A 23,000-nucleotide genomic window follows, 5' to 3' on the forward strand; every position below is an offset into this window, starting at 1 on the left:
GCCGCAACTTTGGCGCAAGAGCCATGGAAATACCAGAAAAAAATTAAGTAGATTCTTCAAAAGTCAAGGCCAGAGGTTCCAGAGCATGGGGCAGGCTTGTGAAATTTAGTTTCTAACATTGAAGCCTTTAGGATTCTAGGCCATAGGGCTAGCCTTGACCTTACACACAGCCATGTGTCGAGACTGTGTCTCCATTCCTTGAATTGCATCACCAACACTATGATGTGTGACTGAGGAGCAGAACCTCCCCACTTAGGGAGTCCCATCTCAATCCCTCTAGAGTTGCTGAGCCTTTGTGAGAAGAGAGAGGAAAATTAAAGGCAGGTTTTCTCTTTAGCTGGGCGATGATGCTAGTTAATCATCCCCTCGCTTTCCCAACTCCCGTGACAAGCAGTGCTCATTATTTTGCACCACTCTTTCACCAACAGCTTGCATTCATATAGCACCTTTAATGTAGAGGGGAGTCAGTGACATAGTGGTATTGTCACTGGACTAGTAATCCAGAGAGCCAGGGTAATGTTCTGGAGACCTGGGTTTGAATCCCACCATGGCAGATGGTGAAATGTGAATTCAGTAAAAATCTGGAAATAAAATAAAGAAAGCTCTACTGATGACCATGGAACCATTGCCAATTGTCGTAAAAACCCTTCTGGTTCACTAATGCCCTTTAGGGAAAGGAATCTGTTGTTCTTACTGGTCTGGCCTACATGTGACCGCAGATCCACAGCAATGCGGTTGACTCTCAAATGCATCCAGGGATGGGCAATAAATGCTGGCCCAGCCAGCAACACCCCACGTCACATGAACAAATAAAAATAACATTCCAAGGTGCTTCACAGGAGCGTTAGCAAACAAAAAAATGAGCCGAGGATGGTTACTGAAGTTTTGGTTTATGATGCAGGCAGGAATGTTACAGCCGTTCACGCTGGTGGGATTTTCCCATTTGACTGGGTACCAAATTCTCCAACTTCACTGCAGCAGGAGCATGGAATGATTGGCCGGTAAGATTGCGCCTGCAGGTATTTGCAATGATGCAGCCCTACTGCCTTGTTTATAGGTCAACAGCTTTCACTCTTCTATGTACTCCACACCCCTTGCAAATATTTGACCTCTTATTCTGACTTCTCAAAGATAGTTTCATCACAGAAAATGTTCTTAAATGATGAGAGCAGCAGAAAGAGGTTTAAAAATACAGATTTGTTGAAACATTTCTCACAATAATTATTATGCGCATAAAGAAACAGAATTCGTGTGGCACTCAGATCCCAGATTGAAAGATATATTGCAGATCTTGGCCTTTGATATAAACTTTTGACTCGATGTTAAAGTCATTCTGAAGCAGACACTTAATCAGTGGTTTCAGGTTCCCTCTCTATTTTGTTTCTGAGACTCAGCGGTTTTCTGCAGCAAACAGGTTATTTATAGAAATTTCTTTTTAACTTGCTGCAACAGTGTAGTCGGTGAAGGAGTATAACGCAAGGGTTCTTTTTGTACTAAGCCACAATTTTTTATGTCAATTGAAAGCACATTAAAGCCAAAAATGAGTGATTCTGAGTGACTGATTTACGACTAATGATAATCATCTAGTCTGACACAGTTTTTGCTTACGTTTCCACTCCTTGAGGATTAAGTCACAGAAAGATGGCACGGAGGCTTAGTGGTTAGTACATTCTCCCCGCGTCTGCGTGGATTTCCTCTGGGTGGTCCGGTTTCCTCCAACACTCCAAAGGTGTGCGGGTTAGGCTGATTAGCTCTGCTAAATTGTCCCTTAGTGTCAGGAAGATTGGCAGAGTAAATATGTAGGGTTACGGGGATAGATGCTGGGTGAGATTGTTGATGCAGGCTTGATGGGCCCAATGGCCTCTTTCTGCTCTGTAGGGATTCTATGATTTTAAGATCATAGTGTGTTTATGCACAAAGCACAAACAGAAAATGCTGGAAACACACAGCTGATCGGTCAGCACCTGTGGGTAATGGACATGATCAATCCCTCCATCAGAACTGTAAGAAATTACAGATAAACAGAGGGCAAAAATGAACAGATGTGGAACCAAGACATTGATTTGCCAGTTCTGCTCCACTGATGCTGACTGAGTGTTTCTAATGTTCCCTTTCAAATTTTGGCCATTTGCAGTATTTGCTTTTTAGTTGCTGACAAGCCCTCCGGCAGGAAGCGACGTGTTCAAGTTATCAAGCCTACCTGGTGATTCTTAATGCACTCTCAGTCCCTACGGGCATAGATAATAAAAATGTCAACTGATCAATTCTCCTCTCTAATGTCCAATGATCCACCATGCGCTAGCTGCATTTCTGATATTTCAGATTTCTGTCAATTATTCCTTAAAATCTCATCAATGACTCCCTGGCTTGATCTCCTGAAGAACCTTTTCAAATAATCAATTACTGACTAACCTGATCCAGTTACATCTTGCTTTGCTTTTGATGGTTACAAAATGGTGCTGGCAAAGCTGTTGTTTCACTTTGGGACCAGAGTTGGAATAAATGGGGTGGGGGGGGACCTTACCTGCCATTCACGCTGTGCTCCTGCTGCAGCGCCCAGCCAAATCTCCATTCACTGCAGCGGGATGGGAAAATCTCACCAGCGTGAACGGTGATAAGATTCCGGCCAATGTCTCTGCTAAGGTCTTTATTCAAATGAGTTTGGGCTCTTTACCCAGTCGCTATTTGGTACAAGCTCAGAGAACTTTTAATTGACAGTCACATCTAACGGCCCCAGGAAGGTTTTGGGGAACAGCACGCTTGTGTTGGAATGCCACATCCTCATCATTCTGTCTAAAACACTCAGTTACGCATCACCATTTCCTCATTTTGCTTTTGAAGACAGCAACTCATTGAATGCCGACTGGGCCCAGCACATACCATTGGACTAATGAACTGTGCCAAATATTTTATTGCATTTGTTCAGATTGATGTTACACTATTGACATCGTGATGTGAGGAGAAACTACTTTAGTAAAATTGTTACAATATTACAGCACCATATCAATGAAAAGCTGGTGAACAATGATCTGGTTTTATAGATTAAATTCACACAAGGTTAAAACATTACAGTTACCTTAAAAGCTCCCATTAAATTTGTAAGAGGTAGTTGAGACATTAATGATGAATGTTGTAAACTGATAAGCATTCGTACTACATTACAGCCCAACATAGTAGTCACTTACAATGTGGAGGGTGAAGAGGACTTGAATTACATGATGATAGAGAGGCTCTGGAAATAATTCAAAGCGTTACTAGATTTATTCTTTGTCTAAAAGCCTTTAGTTATTGTGATAGGCTTAGAAAGCTGGGTCATTTTGCTTTTGAAAAGCGTAAACGTCAGGATGATTTAATTGAACTATTTAAAATGACAAAAAGGCAAGACTGTGGGTGGTATTTTATGATGTGGAGATGCCGGCGTTGGACTGGGGTGAACACGGTAAGAAGTCTCACAACACCAGGTTAAAGTCCAACAGGTTTATTTGGTAGCGAATACCATAAGCTTTCGGAGCACTGCTCCTTCATCAGATGGAGTGGAAATGTGCTCTCAAACAGTGCAAACAGACAAAATCAAGTTACAGAATACTGATTAGAATGTGAATCCTACAGCCAGCCAGGTCTTAAAGGTACAGATAATGTGGGTGGAGGGAACATTAAATGTTTAATGTTCCCTCCACCCACATTGTCTGTACCTTTAAGACCTGGCTGGTTGTAGGATTCGCATTCTAATCAGTATTCTGCAACTTGATTTTGTCTGTTTGAGAGCACATTTTCACTCCATCTGACGAAGGAGCAGCGCTCCGAAAGCTTATGGTATTTGCTACCAAATAAACCTGTTGGACTTTAACCTGGTGTTGTGAGACTTCTTACGGTGGTATTTTATGCAGATGATGGGGGGGGTCTCATCCGTCGTTAGGAGAGCTGGCTAGAGCAGCACGTTAACTCCTATGGGTAAGGCCTGCTGGTGTCAGATGAAGTGACCGCAGCTGCCCTGCCACAGTGTCAAGGACCTCAGAGGCAGAAATGCCACCCCCTGACAGCGGCCAGCCAGAAATGAGCAACTGTCCATTGCAGGCAGTGCCAGCAGTAGCCATGGTTGCTGCCGGCAATGTACCAGGGAAGAGGCCTATGATTGCCGAGAGACCCCAGGTGAGTGAGGGTGAGTCACAGGGCTTGGTGAAGGGGTCATGGGAGGTAGGGCAGCAAGGACAGGAGCATACCTTTCAGTGGATTTCCCTCTTCCTGATACCATGTTTCCCCCCTTCCCAATGCCAGGCACTGGGTGCCTTTGAACGAGGATACCCCCACCCCCTCCTCCACACCGAAGAGCCTTAAAGGGGTTGCTTTACAGGTTTCTTGCTTGGTGCTGTTTGAGTTCCAGTGGCAGTGAGATAAGGGCATTCAGTGGGTATTAACTGCCCATGCGGTCTGCCTTCCTGCCTCAGACTTAATCGAGGCAGAGGTGGCAGGGTCCCCAACCTGCTGATTTGTTGTCCTGCAGTCTTCAAATGCACCCGAGGAGAGGGCATCAAATTCGACTCTGTGTAATTAAAAAATTTTGCTCAGAAAACATCTTCACTAATGACAACCAATTCAGCAAGTTCAGGCCCACACATTTTGCAGGTCATTTGATCTTAGCCAAAAGGCCGAGAAGCGATAATCCAAATATATTTAGTGTTATCTAGTTTGCACATTCCTTCACCAGTATTTTCTGGCCAATCCGGCAAACAGCAGCTAGATCTGAAGATTCTCACCACTTTCACCACAGCCTAACATGCTCGGGGTGGGGGGGCCAGAAAATCCCACCCAGTGCTTCACAGACTATAGAATGTCTATTGTATTTTACATATATAGAGAAAGCATTTCTATACTTTTAACTCAAAGCTTGGCTCATTTGAGTCAGACTTCCTAATTCTTGTACACCAGTTTCTGTACAAATTTGATTTGAATTTTTGGCAAATCAACATATTTAATTAAAAAACAGATTCTAATACATAACTTTTACTCCATTTTCTTTCATAGTCACGAACCAAATTGGTATTAAGGTCACTCAGTCAGTCTCAAAGTTACAACAATCTGTAATTAATTTTTAAAAGCAGTAAATTTTAGAAGCTGGAAATGGAGCTTTTCTGCAAACTGAGGTTATAATGTTTTTTTTTAGTGGAAGAATTGAGCTTCAACTACTGTTTGCAGAGACAGACATGATAGTGAGCAGATATTCTGATTGTGTAACTGCAGGGCTTTTAAAAATGTTTACCTTAGTGAGTCACACAGCTGTCTGAGGGAAAGTGCAAAGTTTAAATTCATGTTTCCCATAGATTTCACACATGTTATATTGTTGGTACTAACAGAACTTCATCAGGAACTCAGCCAGCCCCCATATAGGATTTTCAAACCAGCATGGGGGAACTCATAACATTTGCCTATATAAGTACCATAGAGGATTGCAAAGCTGTTTATCGAGGGTGCAGGATGAGAACATGGTGCCTTGAGGGTAGAAAGGCTGGACCGTTTGAAAATTGCAAATAATTCTCAGAACCTACTACACCCAGTCTTGCACAGAAATAATGATTTCAACACATTTAGCAGCAGCATGGTGTCCAAAGGTTGTCTTATGAGGAAAGGTTGGACAGACTAGGCTTGTATCCGCTGGACTTTAGAAGACTAAGAAGCACATTGATTGAAACATACAAGATCCTGCGGGGACTTTGACAGAGTGGATGTGGAAAGGATGTTTCGATTAGCAGAAGAATCTAGAACTTAGGACCACTGTTTAAGAATAAGGGGCCATCCAATTAAAACAGACTGAGAGAAAACAGTTTTCTCTCAGAGGGTTGTGAGACTTTGAATTCTCTTACTCAAAAAAGGTGGTTGAGGCAGAGTCTTTGAAAACTGTTAAGGCAGAAGTAGAGAGAATCTTATTAAGCAAGGGGGTGAAAGATTAGAGGGGAGGCAGGAATGTGAAAGGAGGTGAAAACTGGATTAGCCATATTATTGAATGGTGGAGGAGCCCCGAGGCGCTGAGTGACTGACTACTGCTCCTAATTTGTATGTTTAAATGTTAGTCTTGGTAAAATAGTTCTGCAAAAAAAGTGTCAATAAAACCTGTTAAAATTCAAACTATTCACCAGGATTTTCCTCGGTGTTTGGAGAGGTGGAGAGTTGGTTGCTGTTCCCACCTGATTGGCTGCTGTAATAACTGAAGTTAAAAACCCAGGGAAAACTATCTAATTGTTTTTTGAGTGGGAGAACCCAGAGAGAGATTCTTAGCAATAGTTAATAGTCAGTGTACAAATCTGTTAACCTTTTTTTAAAAACTGATATAACTGTGGGAAAGCTCAGTTTAAAACAAAGCAAAGCGCCGCAGACCCTTTCATATGTAACCAGAAAGTGACAACATGCAAGGAGGATTACATAAAAATAACTGGGCGTGAGGTTCACGTCCTAATCCTTTTGCATGACAAAGCATCATGTTCACTGCGATAGGAACTTTGTTGTCTAAAAGCAACTCTGTTGCGGTGGTTACTGTTTCCATCTGGAGTCTCTTCACTCTGTAAAGCCTCGGTGTAGTGCAGCTCATCTTTGCTGTTGTTCAGTCCAGAAACGCTGGCTTGAGGAGGCTGTTTTGAAACACATTCCGAAAATGAATCAACCAGCAGGTATTTCCCCTACAGCTCTCACCCATGGCAATGTGTGTTCAACAGTCACAAGTGGAAAGGAATATTTGCAACACCCTCAACTTCTCGCCCTTCTTCTGAAGCTCAAGCATTTTTTTGGATCAATAGTTTGCAGCAATCCACTGGTGTCTCGGAAGAGTGGACAGTCACTCGTCAACTCAGCTTGGACACAGCGAGATATCGCTAAGTATCATGAGTGACACTGGACAGTGAGATATGGCTGATAAAACTGACCCCGGATGGTGGGATATCAGTGGGAAATATAAATGACATGGACAATGACATATTACTGAGAATTATAACTGACCCGGGACAGTGAGATATCACTGAGAATTATAACTGACCCGGGACAGTGAGATATCACTGAGAATTATAACTGACCCGGGACAGTGAGATATCACTGAGAATTATAACTGACCCGGGACAGTGAGATATCACTGAGAATTATAACTGACCCGGGACAGTGAGATATCACTGAGAATTATAACTGACCCGGGACAGTGAGATATCACTGAGAATTATAACTGACCCGGGACAGTGAGATATCACTGAGAATTATAACTGACCCGGGACAGTGAGATATCACTGAGAATTATAACTGACCCGGGACAGTGAGATATCACTGAGAATTATAACTGACCCGGGACAGTGAGATATCACTGAGAATTATAACTGACCCGGGACAGTGAGATATCACTGAGAATTATAACTGACCCGGGACAGTGAGATATCGCTGAGAATTATAACTGACCCGGGACAGTGAGATATCACTGAGAATTATAACTGACCCGGGACAGTGAGATATCACTGAGAATTATAACTGACCCGGGACAGTGAGATATCACTGAGAATTATAACTGACCCGGGACAGTGAGATATCACTGAGAATTATAACTGACCCGGGACAGTGAGATATCACTGAGAATTATAACTGACCCGGGACAGTGAGATATCACTGAGAATTATAACTGACCCGGGACAGTGAGATATCACTGAGAATTTTTAGTTGCCTTTACCAGTGGCTCAGTTGCTGTCACAGAGCAATAACTGAATTTAGAAGACCTCTAAATTCTTAGAGGTGAAATGGCTCTGCACTAAACCACATGATCGACAACACCTATGATAGGATTTAATATCCTCTTTGCACTAAATTCAACATATCCCACATATTTATGCTAAAGTCCTAACCATGTTAAGACATTTAAACCTTGTGATTGGGATAATCCAAGAAGCAATCCATATCCATATGTAGAATACATGGGAATGAAACTTCACTCTGCTCATGTGGTTGGGTGTTTTGTTTGTTGGAACAAGATTGAAAAAGTGTTTAACCTGGACCCCGTCTATCTGGTATATCTCGGTGATATCAGTGTGTAGCTCAGTGATATCTCACTGTCCCAGTCACCTCTAATGTTACCCTTGCCGTTAAATTCACATTGAATTGAACACCCAGGAAGCTTTTCTTAATGAGGATAAGAACTTGCGTGCCTTTCTCTTGCTGGCTCGGAGTGTCAAGGGTACTCCATTTTCCACTGGCTTCGACTCTGCATTTGGAACTCCCGCTCTGGTTCCTTTTTCAAGATCTGTAAATGTAAACAAAAAGGCAAGAAAAAGGGTTGCTAATTTACAAAGGTATCAAAGAAAGGAGAGGGATGCAAGTTGCCCAACAAGCCTGGCTCATCCTAATATGATGCACCCCATTCACTTCCTGGCAGCGGCAAAATAAAGAGCAAATAACTGTAGGGCGATCTAGGAAAGAACTCTGTTCTCGAAGAGCCAGTGAAATGAGCTTCCAGAGAAGGTGCTGACTGATAACACCAGTATCAATTCATCTACCTCCCTCTATAATACAAAACGATTTCTTCCACTCAGAGACTTGTAGTTCCCTTCTGAAGGCAAGTCCACACACCTTGTACTTAACCTGTTCCAGAGACTGATGATGTTCTGGGAAAAGAAGCATTTCCTGATACCTAGCCAAACCATGTTTTAGCAAATTATACTGATAACCCCTAGTCCTCCCATGTCCAACTAGCTGAAATAACCTCCCCACTTTGTTAAAATGATGAAAGGATTGAATGTCATCAACCTCCTTCAGGTCTCCCTGAACGCTACACTTTTCCAATGCAAGAAGCTTCAGTTTACCAAGTTGAAAGAGCACGTTTACTTGGTCCTCCTCTGAACATCATCCAGGCCCCCCACCCGAGCCAAACTGTGGGCACCAATACTGGACACAGGAGGCTGGTCTTTACCAGCCCTTTGATGGTGGGCTGGGAGGAAGGAGGGCTGGTAATTTGGCTGGGGAAGGCATGAGAAGAGGGCATATTGTCATGGCGATAGGGAGGGCCTCATTGACATGGCTGCTGCCGGATGCTCAACTGAGGCAATTTACTGATGTTGGGTGGGTCTGTGGGCATCAGTGTGTGTGGGGGATTGCTGGGTAACCCTCAATTGCTTGACACTGCCAGTAAAATAGCCCTCCCCATGATGGACCTTGCCACCTGCTGACATGGGGTTGGTTCCTGCTTTCGGTCCCAGCGATACACTTCTCAGCTCCAGTCCAGCATTTTAAATGTGGCCGGTCCAAAGCCTCAATCATAAATGTACTTTCAGTTTTATTTATTTGTCCCAGTTGTACATCCCAATAGTTTCATGACATTGGTCATGGATCTTCAATGATCATGACCTTTCCCTGCTCAGTCCAGCAGCCTAATGCACCAAATGCTTTATGGTAGATTTTGTATCTCAGGTTGTTCAGGTTGCAATGCATCACGCTGCACCTCTCTTATTGAAAAATATCAACCTGACAGAGGATGACTCTCTTCATGTGTCCAAATCTACCTTTAGTCTATTTCTTTCAGCTGAGATTCTAATTTTCCACGCAGGAGTTCCCAAATATATATCACACCCTGATTATAATTCTAACTAATCTCTCTATAAGTGAACGGGCAGGATTTTCCAGCACCGACCACCACCAGGATCATGCAGTCCCGACGGAAGCTTTGGTTGGATCACTGAGTCTTCTGTGGCGACTCCCCACGGCCACAGGACTGGAATATCCCTGCCCTAACCAGTCATAGAATCGTAGAATGCCTACAGTGTAGAAAGAGGCCACTTGGCCCATCGAGTCTACACCCACAACAATCACACCCAGGCCCTATCCCCATAACCCCACATATTTTATATGGCTAATCTCCCTGGCACTAAGGGGCAATTGAGCATGGCCAATGCACCTAACCAGCATATCTTTCGGACTGTGGGAGGAAACCGGAGAAAACCTACGCAGACAGGGTGAGAACATGCAAACTCCGCACAGACAGTGATCCAAGCCGGGAATTGAACCCAAGTCCCTGACGCTGTGAGGCAGCAGTGCTAACCACTGTCCCATCGTGCCGCCCACTGTGCTATCCAACCAAATATCTGTCTGCCAATCCCACACAGTCTCTTGATGTGTCGCAGTTAATCACACGCTTTCAAAAATTCCAAGTCCACAATGTCTATCTTCTGCTTATGCATTAGAAAGCAGTTACTTATTGCAGGATTTCTTCTATCACAGTTTGAACATTTTCTTTTCTATCACACTGCAACTTTGAAACTTGACTTTTATTAATTCAAGCTTATATACACGGGGCTCTATAAATCATCGATCAGGTGCTCCACAGGATTGCAGAATAAAACTAGGAATGCTATCAACATGAAGCAAAGATGGGTAGCCATCATTAATAGGGAGAAGGGTGGACTGAGTTATTAGCTGCCAATCCATCTCCCTTCCATGTCCCAGAGGAAAGGGGAGTTAGGCAGACATGAGCTGAAGCAGACAGCATCATGCTGGCAAACAAGTACTACCCCTTTGTCAGAGTGACAGTAAATATAGTCGACTGGACATCAGTCTGGGTTTATTCCCTTGATGGTATATTTTGGTGCTTCCATATCTGGAATAAGGAAATGTTACTCAGAAATGGAATCAAAATCTGTTGGAGCAGTTTTTTATTATGACCGAATTTCCTCGCACAGGCTTCCCCTGCTCCAAGGACACATCAGGGTGGGTGGGAGCCGTCAGTAGCTGATCTGCCCCTCCACAGTGCAACGACACTGGGCAGGATGTTCTGTCCCTTCCTGCTAGCGGGATATCCCAGTCCTGCCAAAGGTGAGCCACTGTGGCGGGTTCCCCGGTGGTGAGATGGGCGAGCCACAGAAAACAACGTAGACATGAGCGTGACAGGAAGATCCCACTGGTCAATGGTGAGGCGCCTCCAGATAACATGCCATGGGGGGGGGGGGCTGAAAATTCCATCCACCCATTCATTTTCCTATTGTATAACATACCTGAGAGAATTCCGTCTATTTTCTCTACCACAAACTTGGCATTCTCCATTGTGAAACACATTGGTGGCTTAAATTTCAGCACGTTCCGATGGGGCCCATCAGCACTCAACAATATATTTTGTTCCTTAAGCCTGTGGGAGTGAAAAAAAAAACCCAGGATTTACTGCATTGAACAAGGGGAGATTTTTTCTTTGAAGCCTTGCTTCTAGCTATGGTAGCCTTGTCCCTCACAGTACCTTCATTCTCTTCATACTGTTCTCTGTTCTATGTCCAATTTCATTCCCTCAAATCCAAGGAATGCATCTGGTGCACAATGGGATCTAGCCATCTGATTCCTCCACCCTGGCACAACCTGCGAGTTACAATGGGGCACCCTTTCAGTACCTGAAGTTTGCCGGTGTCACCGAAAGGGGAATGGAACCTGACTTTGGTTTGGGCCTCACATCAGCGTAAGTGGGCGTGTGGAGTGAGTGCTCTGTTAATGTGGCACTCGCAGTGATGAGTCTCCATGACATCCACTGGCTGTTTTAAAATATCAGCTCAATCTACTGGCCAACAACATTCTGGATTGATAGCCAAGGTATGAATTGAAATTGTTGATCAGTGTTGACTGACATCGGAAACAAGAATCAATCCTTCAACTGCTCACTGACATTTAGTGCCTTTCCGGCTATTGCTGCTTTTATTTCACACATCCAAGCCTTGTGACTTTGTCACCTCAGGTTGCTATTAACTCTTACAAAAACAAAGGGTTTTGGATGCCTTCTCACTCTTTACCTGTAGATTATATATTGTGCTTCTGCCATGGCTGGTGTTCTCTTCTTACGATCTTTAACCAGGTCAACGCCAATAAACAATCCTACACCTCTGCAGTGAGAGAAATAATATTAAAAAAACAGAATGTTTAACCAAAAGACCAGATCTACCAGTCATTTACAGTATTCAGGAGTTGTGCAGAATACTCCCCCCCCCCGCTTGGGGCAGTGAAGGGAAACAATGTCTGAATGCAGTAAGGTGATGGTGATTGCTGGGTGATGATCATCACATTCCCAGGTTATTGGTTCCTCAGGGTATTCTAGGCCTAGCCATCTTCAGCTACCTCACTGACCTTCCCACAGTTTGAAAGGCAGGAGTGGAACTTTACACTATTGATTCTGGTGTTCGGATCCATTCACAATTCCCCTAATGAAGCAACCCATGCCAGCCCACAACAGGATAACATCAGACCTGGTTTTGTAAGTGTCGAATAACATCTACGCCACTTAAAACCATCTTCTCCCAAAGAAGCCCAGCCACTTATCCTTTGCTTTCAATAGCACATTCATCACTGCTATACCTACATCAATGGCTTGGGCATCCCACCGACTGGAAGTCTATTTGAGCTTCCATTGATCATCCTATGGTGAATGTGGCTACAAGAGCAGAGCAGAAGCCAGGGAGTTTGTCAGAATATGTACAAGAGTCATATGGGTTTGAAATGTTAACTCAGTTTTTCTCTCCACAGATGTCACCAGACCTACTGAGTTTAACCACCATTTTCTGTTCCTATTTCATAGCAAGTGATATCCTGACTCCTAACAGGCTCACTATCATCTACGAGGATCAAATCTGAAGTTTTGATGGGACATTTGCCAGATCTGGATGGGCTCAGTTCCACTTAAGTGGCTCGACAGCATCCAGAATAGAGCAGTTCCCGTCATTGGCACCCCTGCTGCTGGACTCAATATCGTCCAAATATAGTCCACCACATCGCTTGGCAATATTTCTTACATATCAGAGTAGGTGAGTAACCAGCAACAATGGGTCTCATTATTTATGGGGAACAAACAGGGGGAAGTGGGGGTGTGTGCAGGGGGAAAGAGCACAGTTTTGCATTTGGGAACCAGGTCTCCTCAGGTACTGTCAAAGTTGTGTGGCTGGACATGATTAACTTTTTTTTGGTCTCAGTTTCCGAGGTGCATGCAGCCTCATTTGTAAGCCGGCTGTGGGGCGGGTAGGCCTCCTTAGGATTTTTTTGGTGTTTCCATGCAACTCTGTGAAGAACTCTGCTACCAATCAGTGGCTGGATTATGTTAAAATTGCAATGTTCCACTTCTTAGTTACCCTCTCTAATGGTGTTTAGATTTATAGACATACTGCTCGCAATCTCGATTGTTAAAAACATTACCTGATATCCCCAATAAGGTGATGTTTGGCTTGCTGTTCCCTCAGTAAATCCATCAGGTAATTTCCTACTTTGGTTGCATTACCACTGAGATCCTCCTTCTCGATGATGTTCAGGACTGCCAGACCAATAGCGCACGAGACTGGGTTACCTCCAAACTGAGATATGTACAGGTAGGTTAGGTTATAGAACTCTCCCCATCAAAACCAAAATGGAATTTGAAACATACAAAACACTATCACAAAACCAAAGTTACCAAATGCAAGTGATACCGTCTCACAAATCGACATGTATTTTCACAAAGGAGATATTTTAACCACATGTCAGAGCAAAAGCAACAAAAACAGTAGTTAATTGTTGGATCACTGTATGAAGCATCATTTTTTAAAAACAATTATTTCCTGGCGTGTGGGCTTCACCGGCCAGGCCAGCACTTGTTGCCCATCCCTAATTGTCCTTGAGAAGGTTGATGATAAGCCGCCACCGTGAGCTGCTGCAGTCCATGTGTTGTAGGTACACCCACAGTGCTGTTAGGAGGGAGTTCCAGGATTTTGACCCAGCGACAGTGAAGAAACGGCGATGAAATTCCATGTCAGGATGGTGAGTGTCTTGGGCGGATACTTCCATGTGGTGGTGTTCCTATGCATCCCCCGCCCCCCCCCTGTCCTTTGAGGTGGTAGAGATCCCAGATTTGGAAGGTGCCATTCAAAGGAGCTTTGGTGAGTTGCTGCAGTGCATTTTGCAGATGGTACACACTGCTGCTGCTGCAGTGTGTTGGTGTCTGAGGGAGAGAATGTTGAAGGTGGTGTCAAGCGGGCTGCTTTGTCCTGGACACTATTAAGCTTCTTGAGTGTTGTTGGAGCTGCACCCATCCAGGCAAGTGGGGAGTATTCCATCACCCTCCTGACTTGTGCCTTGTAGATGGTGGATAGGCTTTGGGGAGTCAGGAGGAGAGTTGCTCGCCGCAGGATTCCTAGCCTCTGACCAGCTCTTGTAGCCACAGTATCTCTGTGGCTTCCTCCTGCTTCCTGGGCTACAGGCTCTGAGTCCTGTTTAATTGACCTGGACCCTGTCCACTGTAGTGGCGCCAACAAGTGAATCCCTAGAAGGAGCCCCAGAGTCCAGTTTTGAAGTCCTCCCACACTTAATCACACCCGCCCCAGAAAGAACCAATCTTACTTTTGATTTTGGAAGGCTCCATTTTACCTGAGTGTTCAGATGACGGCGTTGCACCTTTATGACTGGACAGGGTTCAACCCTCCCTCCCTCACTCTCCGCGTGTCTGATTTACCTGGAGCCTCACGGTGTGCAGGTAGAGATGCCAGCTGTTATTCTTCAGCCTCCCCACTAACACTGGATCCTGTCATTGTGGTGGTGAATATTGCCACACTCTCCCACAAAGTCCATCAGCTCCGAGGCACCCACCCCATCTGGAGGCTGTGTGCACCATCACTTACAGGTGTTAACCCCCTCTCCGCCCCACTCCCCCTCCCTAAGCCCATGAGCATTTCACATACCCTCCCTCTGCATTATGTTTTCTATCGCCAGGCAGCAGATGCCCCCCTGTAACCTTCACCATATCCTCTGCAGCCCAATACAGAATCAGCTAAGCCCAGGGATATTGACTGTAGGACACCACGCTGTGCATTTTCCTGTGCAGCGCACACCCCCTTACCCCTCCCTGCAGCTGGGGTCCACCATGCTTCCAATGACTGTTCCTGCTACATGCCCACTGCTCTTCTGCACGCTCATTTCTCTGGCTTTGAGGTTCACATAGTCCCTGAACTCTGTCATCTGTGACTCCTTTCCATTTCACAGTAGGAATGTCTGCACTCTGACTCCTGTCTGCCAGCCCCTGAACTTAATCAGGACTATGGACAACAGCGACCTTCACAAAGCACTTTAGCACCAACCGGTTTAGTGTTTGTGCAAGCCATCCTTAATGTGCCACACAAACAGGCACTGACCCCATAACCTGCAGTCTGCATGCATCTCCTTCCAGTAATACATGCACTGTACCTCAGACCCACTTGCTTGTCATGCAGCTTTGCTGGGGCCCAGCTTCACCCACCCTCCATCCCCATGGTTTTCCCTCTGCCATCCATTGTTGGTCTTCTTCATCCAACTCCTTGCGCTTTTGCCTGCCATCATGAGCCCTTGTCCTTTCCCCCACCTTGCATAGCCCATCCTTCCACGGTGCCCCCCTTTGTCTGTGCTTGCCCACTCCCACTTCACAACCCACCCCAATCAAACTTCAGGGGTGGGATTTTCTCCCCAAAATTCTAAGTGGCGAATTCGCATAAAAACTGGAGTAAATCACGCTGGTTTTTCAAAATGAATCTCTCTTCTTGCACTCTTCATTGTACCAGAGTTAATCCACTGGCTTGGTGGTAATGGTAAAGTGGGGGATATATGAGGCTATAAGATTACAGATTGTGCTGGTATCCAATTCTGCTGCTGCTGATGGCCCACAGAGCCTCATGAATGTCCAGTTTTGAGTGATAGATCTGTTGAAAATATATACCATTTAGCATGGTGATAATACCACACAACACGATGGAGTGTATCAGGACCTTGTCTCCACAAAGACTGTGTGGTGGTCACTCCTATTGACACCATCATGTACAAATGCATCTAGGACAGTTATGTTGCTGAGGAAAATGTCAAGTAGGTTTTTCCCTCTTGTTGGTTCCCGAAGTGGATAACCCCACATTTATCCACATTATTCTGCATCTACCATGCACACGCCCACACACTCAGCCTGTCCAAATCACGCTGCAGCATCTCTGCATCCTCCTCACAACTCACCCACCCACCCAAATTTTTATCATCAGCAAATTTGGAGATAATGTGAACAGTTGGAGTCCGAGCACAGATTCCTGCAGAACCCCACTCGTCACTGACTGCCAATTGGAAAAATACCCATTTATGCCAATGTAAATGTATTTTTGAGCACATGACTGAGAGAGCTTCTGATCACATATTCTCATCACCACAAAGACCCAATTCTCCACCTGACTCCAAGTCAGACTTTAGCTTTTTACACCATTTTAATGAAGCTCAGAAACAGTACTTCATCTTTCGATCAAACAAAGAACAAAGAACAAACAAAGAACAGTACAGCACAGGAAACAGGCCCTTCAAGCCTGTGCCGCTCATTGGTCCAACTAGACCATTCGTTTGTATCCCTCCATTCCCAGGCTGCTCATGTGACTATCCAGGCAAGTCTTAAACGATGCCAGCGTGTCTGCCTCCACCACCCTACTTGGCAGCGCATTCCAGGCCCCCACCACCCTCTGTGAAAAAAACGTCCCTCTGATATCTGAGTTACACCTCGCCCCTCTCACCTTGAGCCCGTGACCCCTCGTGATCGTCACCTCCGACCTGGGAAAAAGCTTCCCACTGTTCACCCTATCTATACCCTTCATAATCATGTACACCTCTATTAGGTCTCCCCTCATTCTCTGCCTTTCCAGGGAGAACAAGCCCAGTTTACCCAATCTCTCCTCATAGCTGAGACCCTCCATACCAGGCAACATCCTGGTAAACCTTCTTTGCACTCTCTGTAAAGCCTCCACGTCCTTCTGGTAGTGCGGCGACCAGAACTGGACGCAGTACACCAATTGTGGCCTAACCAGCGTTCTATACAGCTGCAACATCAGACTCCAGCTTTTATACTCTATACCCCGTCCTATAAAGGCAAGCATACCATATGCCTTCTTCACCACCTTCTCCACCTGTGCTGCCACCTTCAAGGATTTGTGGACTTGCACACCTAGGTCCCTCTGTGTTTCTATACTCTTGATGGCTCTGCCATTTATTGTATAACTCCCCCCTACATTAGTTCTTCCAAAATGCATCACTTCGCATTTATCTGGATTAAATTCCATCTGCCATTTTTCCGCCCAATTTTCCAGCCTATCTATATCCCGCTGTATTGTCTGACAATGTTCATCGCTATCCGCAAGTCCAGCCATCTTCGTGTCATCCGCAAACTTGCTGATAACACCAGTTACACCTTCTTCCAAATCATTTATATATATCACAAATAGCAGAGGACCCAGTACAGAGCCCTGCGAAACACCACTGGTCACAGACCTCCAGCCGGAAAAAGACCCTTCGACTGCTACCCTCTGTCTCCTGTGGCCAAGCCAGTTCTCTACCCACCTAGCCACCTCTCCTTGTATCCCATGAGCCTTAACCTTCTTAACCAACCTGCCATGAGGGACTTTGTCAAATGCCTTACTGAAATCCATATAGACGACATCCACGGCCCTTCCTTCGTCAACCATTTTTGACACTTCAAAAAACTCCACCAAATTTGTAAGGCACGACCTCCCTCTTACAAAACCATGCAAAACACTTTGCAGCCTTCCAGTCTCTACGATTAGTTCAATAATTTCAGATCATAACCTCTGCCCACTTTGTCATTTCTTTCTGTGGGTGCAGTTTCTGCCCCCTTTTCCCAGCAGCGTGTTTTGTGACAGTGGAGGTAGCCCACCATTGGCCAGTGGTGGGATCTTACAGTTCTGCTGCCATTAACATGGTTTCCTGTTGTTTGCAACTTGTTTTTAATTTGCTTTTATCTCCAATATTTTAAACCTGTTTTTATCTCCTATATTCTACCCTCCATAAAATTGAGACCATCCAAAACTCTGCTGTCTATCCTTACTCTAACCATAACCTGTTCACGCATCGACCTGTGCGTGCTGACCTATAATGGCTCCTTGCTAAGCAATGCTTTGATTTGAAATTCTCATCCATGTTGTCAAATCTCTCCATTTCCCCCTATCACTATAATCTCCTCCAGCCCTCGGAAATATTTCCATTACTTTAATTCTGGTCTCTTGAGCATTCCCCAATGTGAATCATTCTACCATTGGTGACCATGTCATTACCTGCCAAGGACTGATATGCTGGCACCCCTTTCTAAATACCTTCATCTTCCTTTAAAACACATCTCTTTGATTAAGCTCCACACCAATACCTCCTAATTGATGGTAGCGGTTCAAGAAGGAAGCTCATCACAATTAGGGATTGACAATAATAAATGCTAGCCTAGCCAACGGAGCTTATACTCCCATGGTTGAATTTTTAAAAAGTGCGTCAAACTTTGTATGATATCGCTCTTGACAAGCACCTGGGGACATTTTACTACATGACAGGTTGTAGCTCAGCTGCATAACCAAGTACAGGGTCCTGAACATCTAATGGTAGTCAGCTTGAGAACAATATTAAAATAAGATTTGGACTACGTCACCTCTTTTCTTTGCCAGTCCGTATCTAATTCCTCTAACTAAACAGGAAAAACTTCTTATGAGCACAGGGGATATTTTCAAAGATTAAGAGACAGGGAAAGAATTGCTTTGACAGAGATACAGTTGACACTCCCACAGTTTAACAGCAACTATTATTTCGGCTACAACTAATTGAGTTCCTTGCACGGTCAGTGACATTTTCTCCTGCGAATCTGCTTTCTGTGGTAATCAAAACTCCCTACAGAACAAAGGTTAATTGTGTATTTTAAGATTTTTCAATGAGTCAAGATGGTGAAACACCCTCTACAGAAAAGAAACCCCAAACAGTCAGTCATTGGTTACTTTCCAATTTAAGACTCAAAAATTATTCAAAGTTTCCTTTGCACAAGTGGAACCCTAGCACTCGGAACCCTAGGGTGTAAGAGGGTGAAGGATTGTGAAGGAGGGAGAGAGCGGGAGGGAGAGAGCGTGAGGGAGGGAGGGAGAGAGCGGTAAGACTCTGACAATATTCAGTACCCACCCGCACTCCCCCCACACGCAGCCCCTGGTTTCCTCCTCCTATTAAGAGCACAAAATCTCACCGGGTTTGGTATTACAAAGAGCAGGCAGTTTCCAGAACCTCACCCACTCTAAAGCTGAGCCTGGAAGTAACAGAAAATGCTGGAAATCTCAGCAGGTCTGACAGCATCTGTGGAGAGAGAAGAGAGCTAACTATGAGTCTGGATGACCCTTCGTCAGAACTGGCCAACGCTCTGACGAAGGGTCGTCCAGACTCGAAAAGTTGGCTCTATTCTCTCTCCACTGATGCTGCCAGACCTGCTGAGATTTTCCCGCTTTTTCTGTTTTTGTTTCAGGTTCCAACATCCGTGGTATTTTGCCTTTATCTGGAAGTAACAATGTTAGCATATTATTCAACAAGACTATGACAGCAGTAGATATCTGTAAACGTACACTTTCTATTGGGGTGGGAGAACAGAGTCCCTGGACGACAATCAAAAACAGCAACTCTTTGTTAATGTTTCTATGCCCTGGTTCTACAGTCAACTATAGTGGGCCTGTCACTAGCCGAGCCAAAACCAGTTAACTCGGGCCTGACCTGGAATCAGGCCCTTCAAGCTCCGGGTGGCCCCGTTTTACACATGGAATTCTCCAAAGCCTTTAGTGAACTAGAATCTTCAATAACTTACCGTATTAAAATATTCAAGCCCAGATGCTCCAAACGCTTCGGCAATTTCCTTGGTTGTGACCACGCACGACATGGGATGGCCATTCCCGATGGGCTTGCCCATGGTGACAATGTCTGGAACAAAATCCTCTCCTTGCAACTGGAAGGCCCAGAAATGTTTTCCGACTCGGCCAAAGCCCACCTGAACTTCATCGGCTATAAACACTCCCCCCACATTATGCACGTATCTGCAAACAAAAGCAGCAATCCAGTTCCACGAGAGGTAACAAGCCACAAGCAGCACAAACAGATCCTTTGTAAACTTAGAGTTTGTCGGAAATGTGCCAGCTACAGATTGGTAGCTTTCTTCAGATCATCTATTAGAAGAATATTTTGCCTGTAAACGGTGATTTACAACTGAACCTGTGAGAACCACGGAGGTGGACTTAGATCTGGAGTTTAAGGGCCGGATATTTGCAGAGTTTGGAAGACTTCGTGGATCTTCAAAAATGGCAGCCAGGACCTGGATGTCAAAGTCTTGCCCTCATTTTCAGTAGGTCCATTTCTTGGCACTAAGGGACGGTGGTGGGCTATGCTTCATGCACGCAGGAAACCAGGACCAGGAAAGCAGCAGGGCCATTTGAACTCTGTGTGGAGTTCACACAGACCCCATTTTGACTGTTGCAGGAGTCACAAATTGATGAATTAGATATAAACACTCTTGAAGGGACAATAAGGTCTGTATAACTATAATCAGTTTTTCAAATGCCCAGCTTTTTAGCCTAAAAAAATAGGCTGCAGTGGTCAATGAGAGTTTAAAAAGACCCTCTTCCTGAACTATGTTTGACAGGTAGAGATTGGAAAAAATAGAAGCGTCTGTTCATACACTTTCAACAGACCTCTTCATTGACATTTCCCCCAAGGGCCATCACAGTGCCATCATGAGTGCTTTGGTGAATTTCAAATGCTGCAATTAACTCAGCAGGGGTTTCTGCATTCAGCTCAATTGATAGCTTAAAGAAGCTATGAAAGAACTAGCTTTCTTTGATATAGGATCTGAATAGAAGTTTAGTTTTACAAGAAATTAACCATTTGTGGAGACAAAAAGCTTTGAATAGATTTCATGAATGCAAGTTTTTTCATTATCAAGTGTGCAGGAGTATTAGATTGTTAGAAGTTTATTCTTTTCATATCCACATTGCTCTTGAGACCTGGTCATGGTGGATATTGACTAAATGATTATGGAAGTGGCATGCAGGATATGAGAGGCCATGAGTGAGGGCAGATGGGGGACATGAGTAGGCATGGAGGGCCATGGAGACTGTTTGGGGAAGTGAGAGGGTGTGAGGGCTATAAAAGGCCTAGCAACATCTAAAAAACTGGGACAAAGTCCCAGAGAAGCAAGTTGTGCTTCTTACCAGCTCACCTCCGCACTCACCCATCCCTGCGGCCAGCTTCTGGGGTCAAACGACCCAACTCCATCCTGCACCTACAACCCCAACCCCAGCAAATTCTCAAATTGAGCTTCTTCCCTCAGTAGCCAAATTCAGCGCTGAGTATTCTAATAAATTGAAATGAGAGAAATTTCTAATTTTGGTTCTTTGAAGCTTATGCAAGAATTAGGAACACCCACCTGGATTTCCAATCTTGGGTGTGTTTGTGTTAGGGAGGGGGTGGGGAATGTGCAATTGGAAATCATTGGCCTGAAGGATTGGAGGGAGACTGGAAGCATCCATGGGAGAGCAGGGCTGAAGGCCTGGGAAACCTGGCCAGCCAGTTCTCAATTCAAGGTGGATAAATATGCAGCCTCATTATAAATATTTAAATTGACAACTTTTACCCTGCTCCCTTATTCTACCTCTGAAAAAATGAGGATTGGATTTTGAATTTGTAAACACTTTACCTTCCCACCCAATCCAAAAAAACTTATTTCTACTAATTAAAATTCCACCCATGTATTAGGAGTGCTTTACAAATGGAAATCTCCTTCTGTGACATTACTTTGACTATAAAGCAATGTCCTCCAGCAGCAAAGGCAGTTTTTATTCTACACCTGCAATCGCACTAAGAAATAACTTTCCTTTATACGCCCAGTAAAGAAACAAATCATTTTCCTCCTCCAGATTTGTGATTTTCCTTCAGGGGCCTTTCCGTTGACTCATCAGTTTTTGAGGAGTCAGGCTAACTTCTCAATGACTCATGGATCACGGTTCCTCAAAAGATTCATGAACCATGAGGGAACCTTTTGAACCCTGCCCCTTCATTCAACTCAGGAGTCACAATATGCAGCCTTGGCTGAGAGCCCAGGCTGATAAAGGATTCACTCAGTGGGATTCTGTTTTGAAGCTGGAGAGAACTGTCGACTTTGCTTGTTTGACATTTTTAAGTGATTACAATAAACTTCCTGTGATGTGATCTCTTTTGTCAGTATCCCAATATTTACTATAGAATCTCTACAATGCAGAAGGAAGCCATTCAGCCCATCGTATCTGCACTGACAAGTATCCAACCCAGGCCCTATCCCCGTAACCCCACATATTTACCCTGCTAATCCCCCTGACACTAAGGGGCAACTTAGTACAGCCAATCTACCTAACCTGCACACCTTTGGACTGTGGGTGGAAACCGGAGCACCCCGAGGAAACCCATGGAGATGCGGGGAGAACATGCAGACTCCACACAGACAGTGACCCGAGATTAGAATTGAATCCAGGTCGCTGGAGCTGTGAGGCAGCAGTGCTAACCACTGTGCCACTGGGCTACCCCACTTGCGCTAGATTAAGTTTTTAAACCTCAGTTATTGATAATTGAATGGTCTGTCTGATTGATACTTTTATTCAGTTTTAGGAAAAGCAGTTGGTTTTCAAAACAAGACTATAAGTGGGTGTTTTTTTTCCTGAACAGTTCATCATATTACCAAATGGCTTATTTATTTGGTGCATGGTGTTCACTGGGTGAATGGGCATGGGAGGGCCATTAGTTGGCATAGGTCTACAAGAGGCCACTGTAGGGTGGGGGGGCATGAGTTTCTATTGAGGCATGGAGAGTGGATAGGGGGCGAGGGCCCAAAATGTGACAATACAACTGGAGCAAAGATCCAGAGAACCAAGCCAGGCCTCTCAAGCAGCCCATCTCCACAATCACCTGCCCCCGTGACTGCCCCTGCTCTGCTTCCCGCCTCCTTACCCCATCCCTGCTCATGCCATTCAGGGGCTTTTCCATTGAGGCAGCTGTAGTGAACTGGGAAAATTCCTTTGCAAGCTACATGCCCCGGTAGTAAATGTTCAGATCCATGTGCTATGTTTAATCTGCTGACATGGAACGGGGTTTCGAGTTCCCTGATTCAGCTGCAATATCAGAGTGAGGCGGAGCAGAAGCCAGGAAATTCCTGGAAGGGATGGAAGAAAGAGAAA

General features: G+C 44.7%; 1 protein-coding gene across 4 annotated transcripts in view; it reads right to left on the minus strand.

Annotated features, from left to right (window-relative positions):
• Positions 1 to 2,893: 2,893 nt before the first annotated feature.
• etnppl (ethanolamine-phosphate phospho-lyase) overlaps positions 2,894 to 23,000 on the minus strand; it is a 34,549-nt gene continuing 14,442 nt past the window's right edge. The window contains exons 8-14 of one of the 4 annotated variants that reach the window (XR_013498204.1): positions 19,610 to 19,835; positions 13,168 to 13,322; positions 11,778 to 11,867; positions 11,001 to 11,131; positions 8,166 to 8,260; positions 6,001 to 6,620; positions 2,894 to 3,641 (exon numbers count right to left, since the gene is read on the minus strand). Coding sequence is in view for 2 of the 4 variants with exons in the window: in XM_078214861.1 (XP_078070987.1) it covers positions 6,438 to 6,620; positions 8,166 to 8,260; positions 11,001 to 11,131; positions 11,778 to 11,867; positions 13,168 to 13,322; positions 19,610 to 19,835 (880 nt within the window). In the remaining 2 variants the exon portion in view is untranslated. Of the gene's footprint in view, positions 6,621 to 8,165; positions 8,261 to 11,000; positions 11,132 to 11,777; positions 11,868 to 13,167; positions 13,323 to 19,609; positions 19,836 to 23,000 lie in introns of all 4 variants that reach the window. The other 3 variants (XR_013498207.1, XM_078214861.1, XM_078214873.1) reach the window with 3 other exon arrangements.

The sequence above is a fragment of the Mustelus asterias genome, chromosome 1 (genome assembly GCF_964213995.1).
Source record: "Mustelus asterias chromosome 1, sMusAst1.hap1.1, whole genome shotgun sequence".
Lineage (NCBI taxonomy): Eukaryota > Metazoa > Chordata > Chondrichthyes > Carcharhiniformes > Triakidae > Mustelus > Mustelus asterias.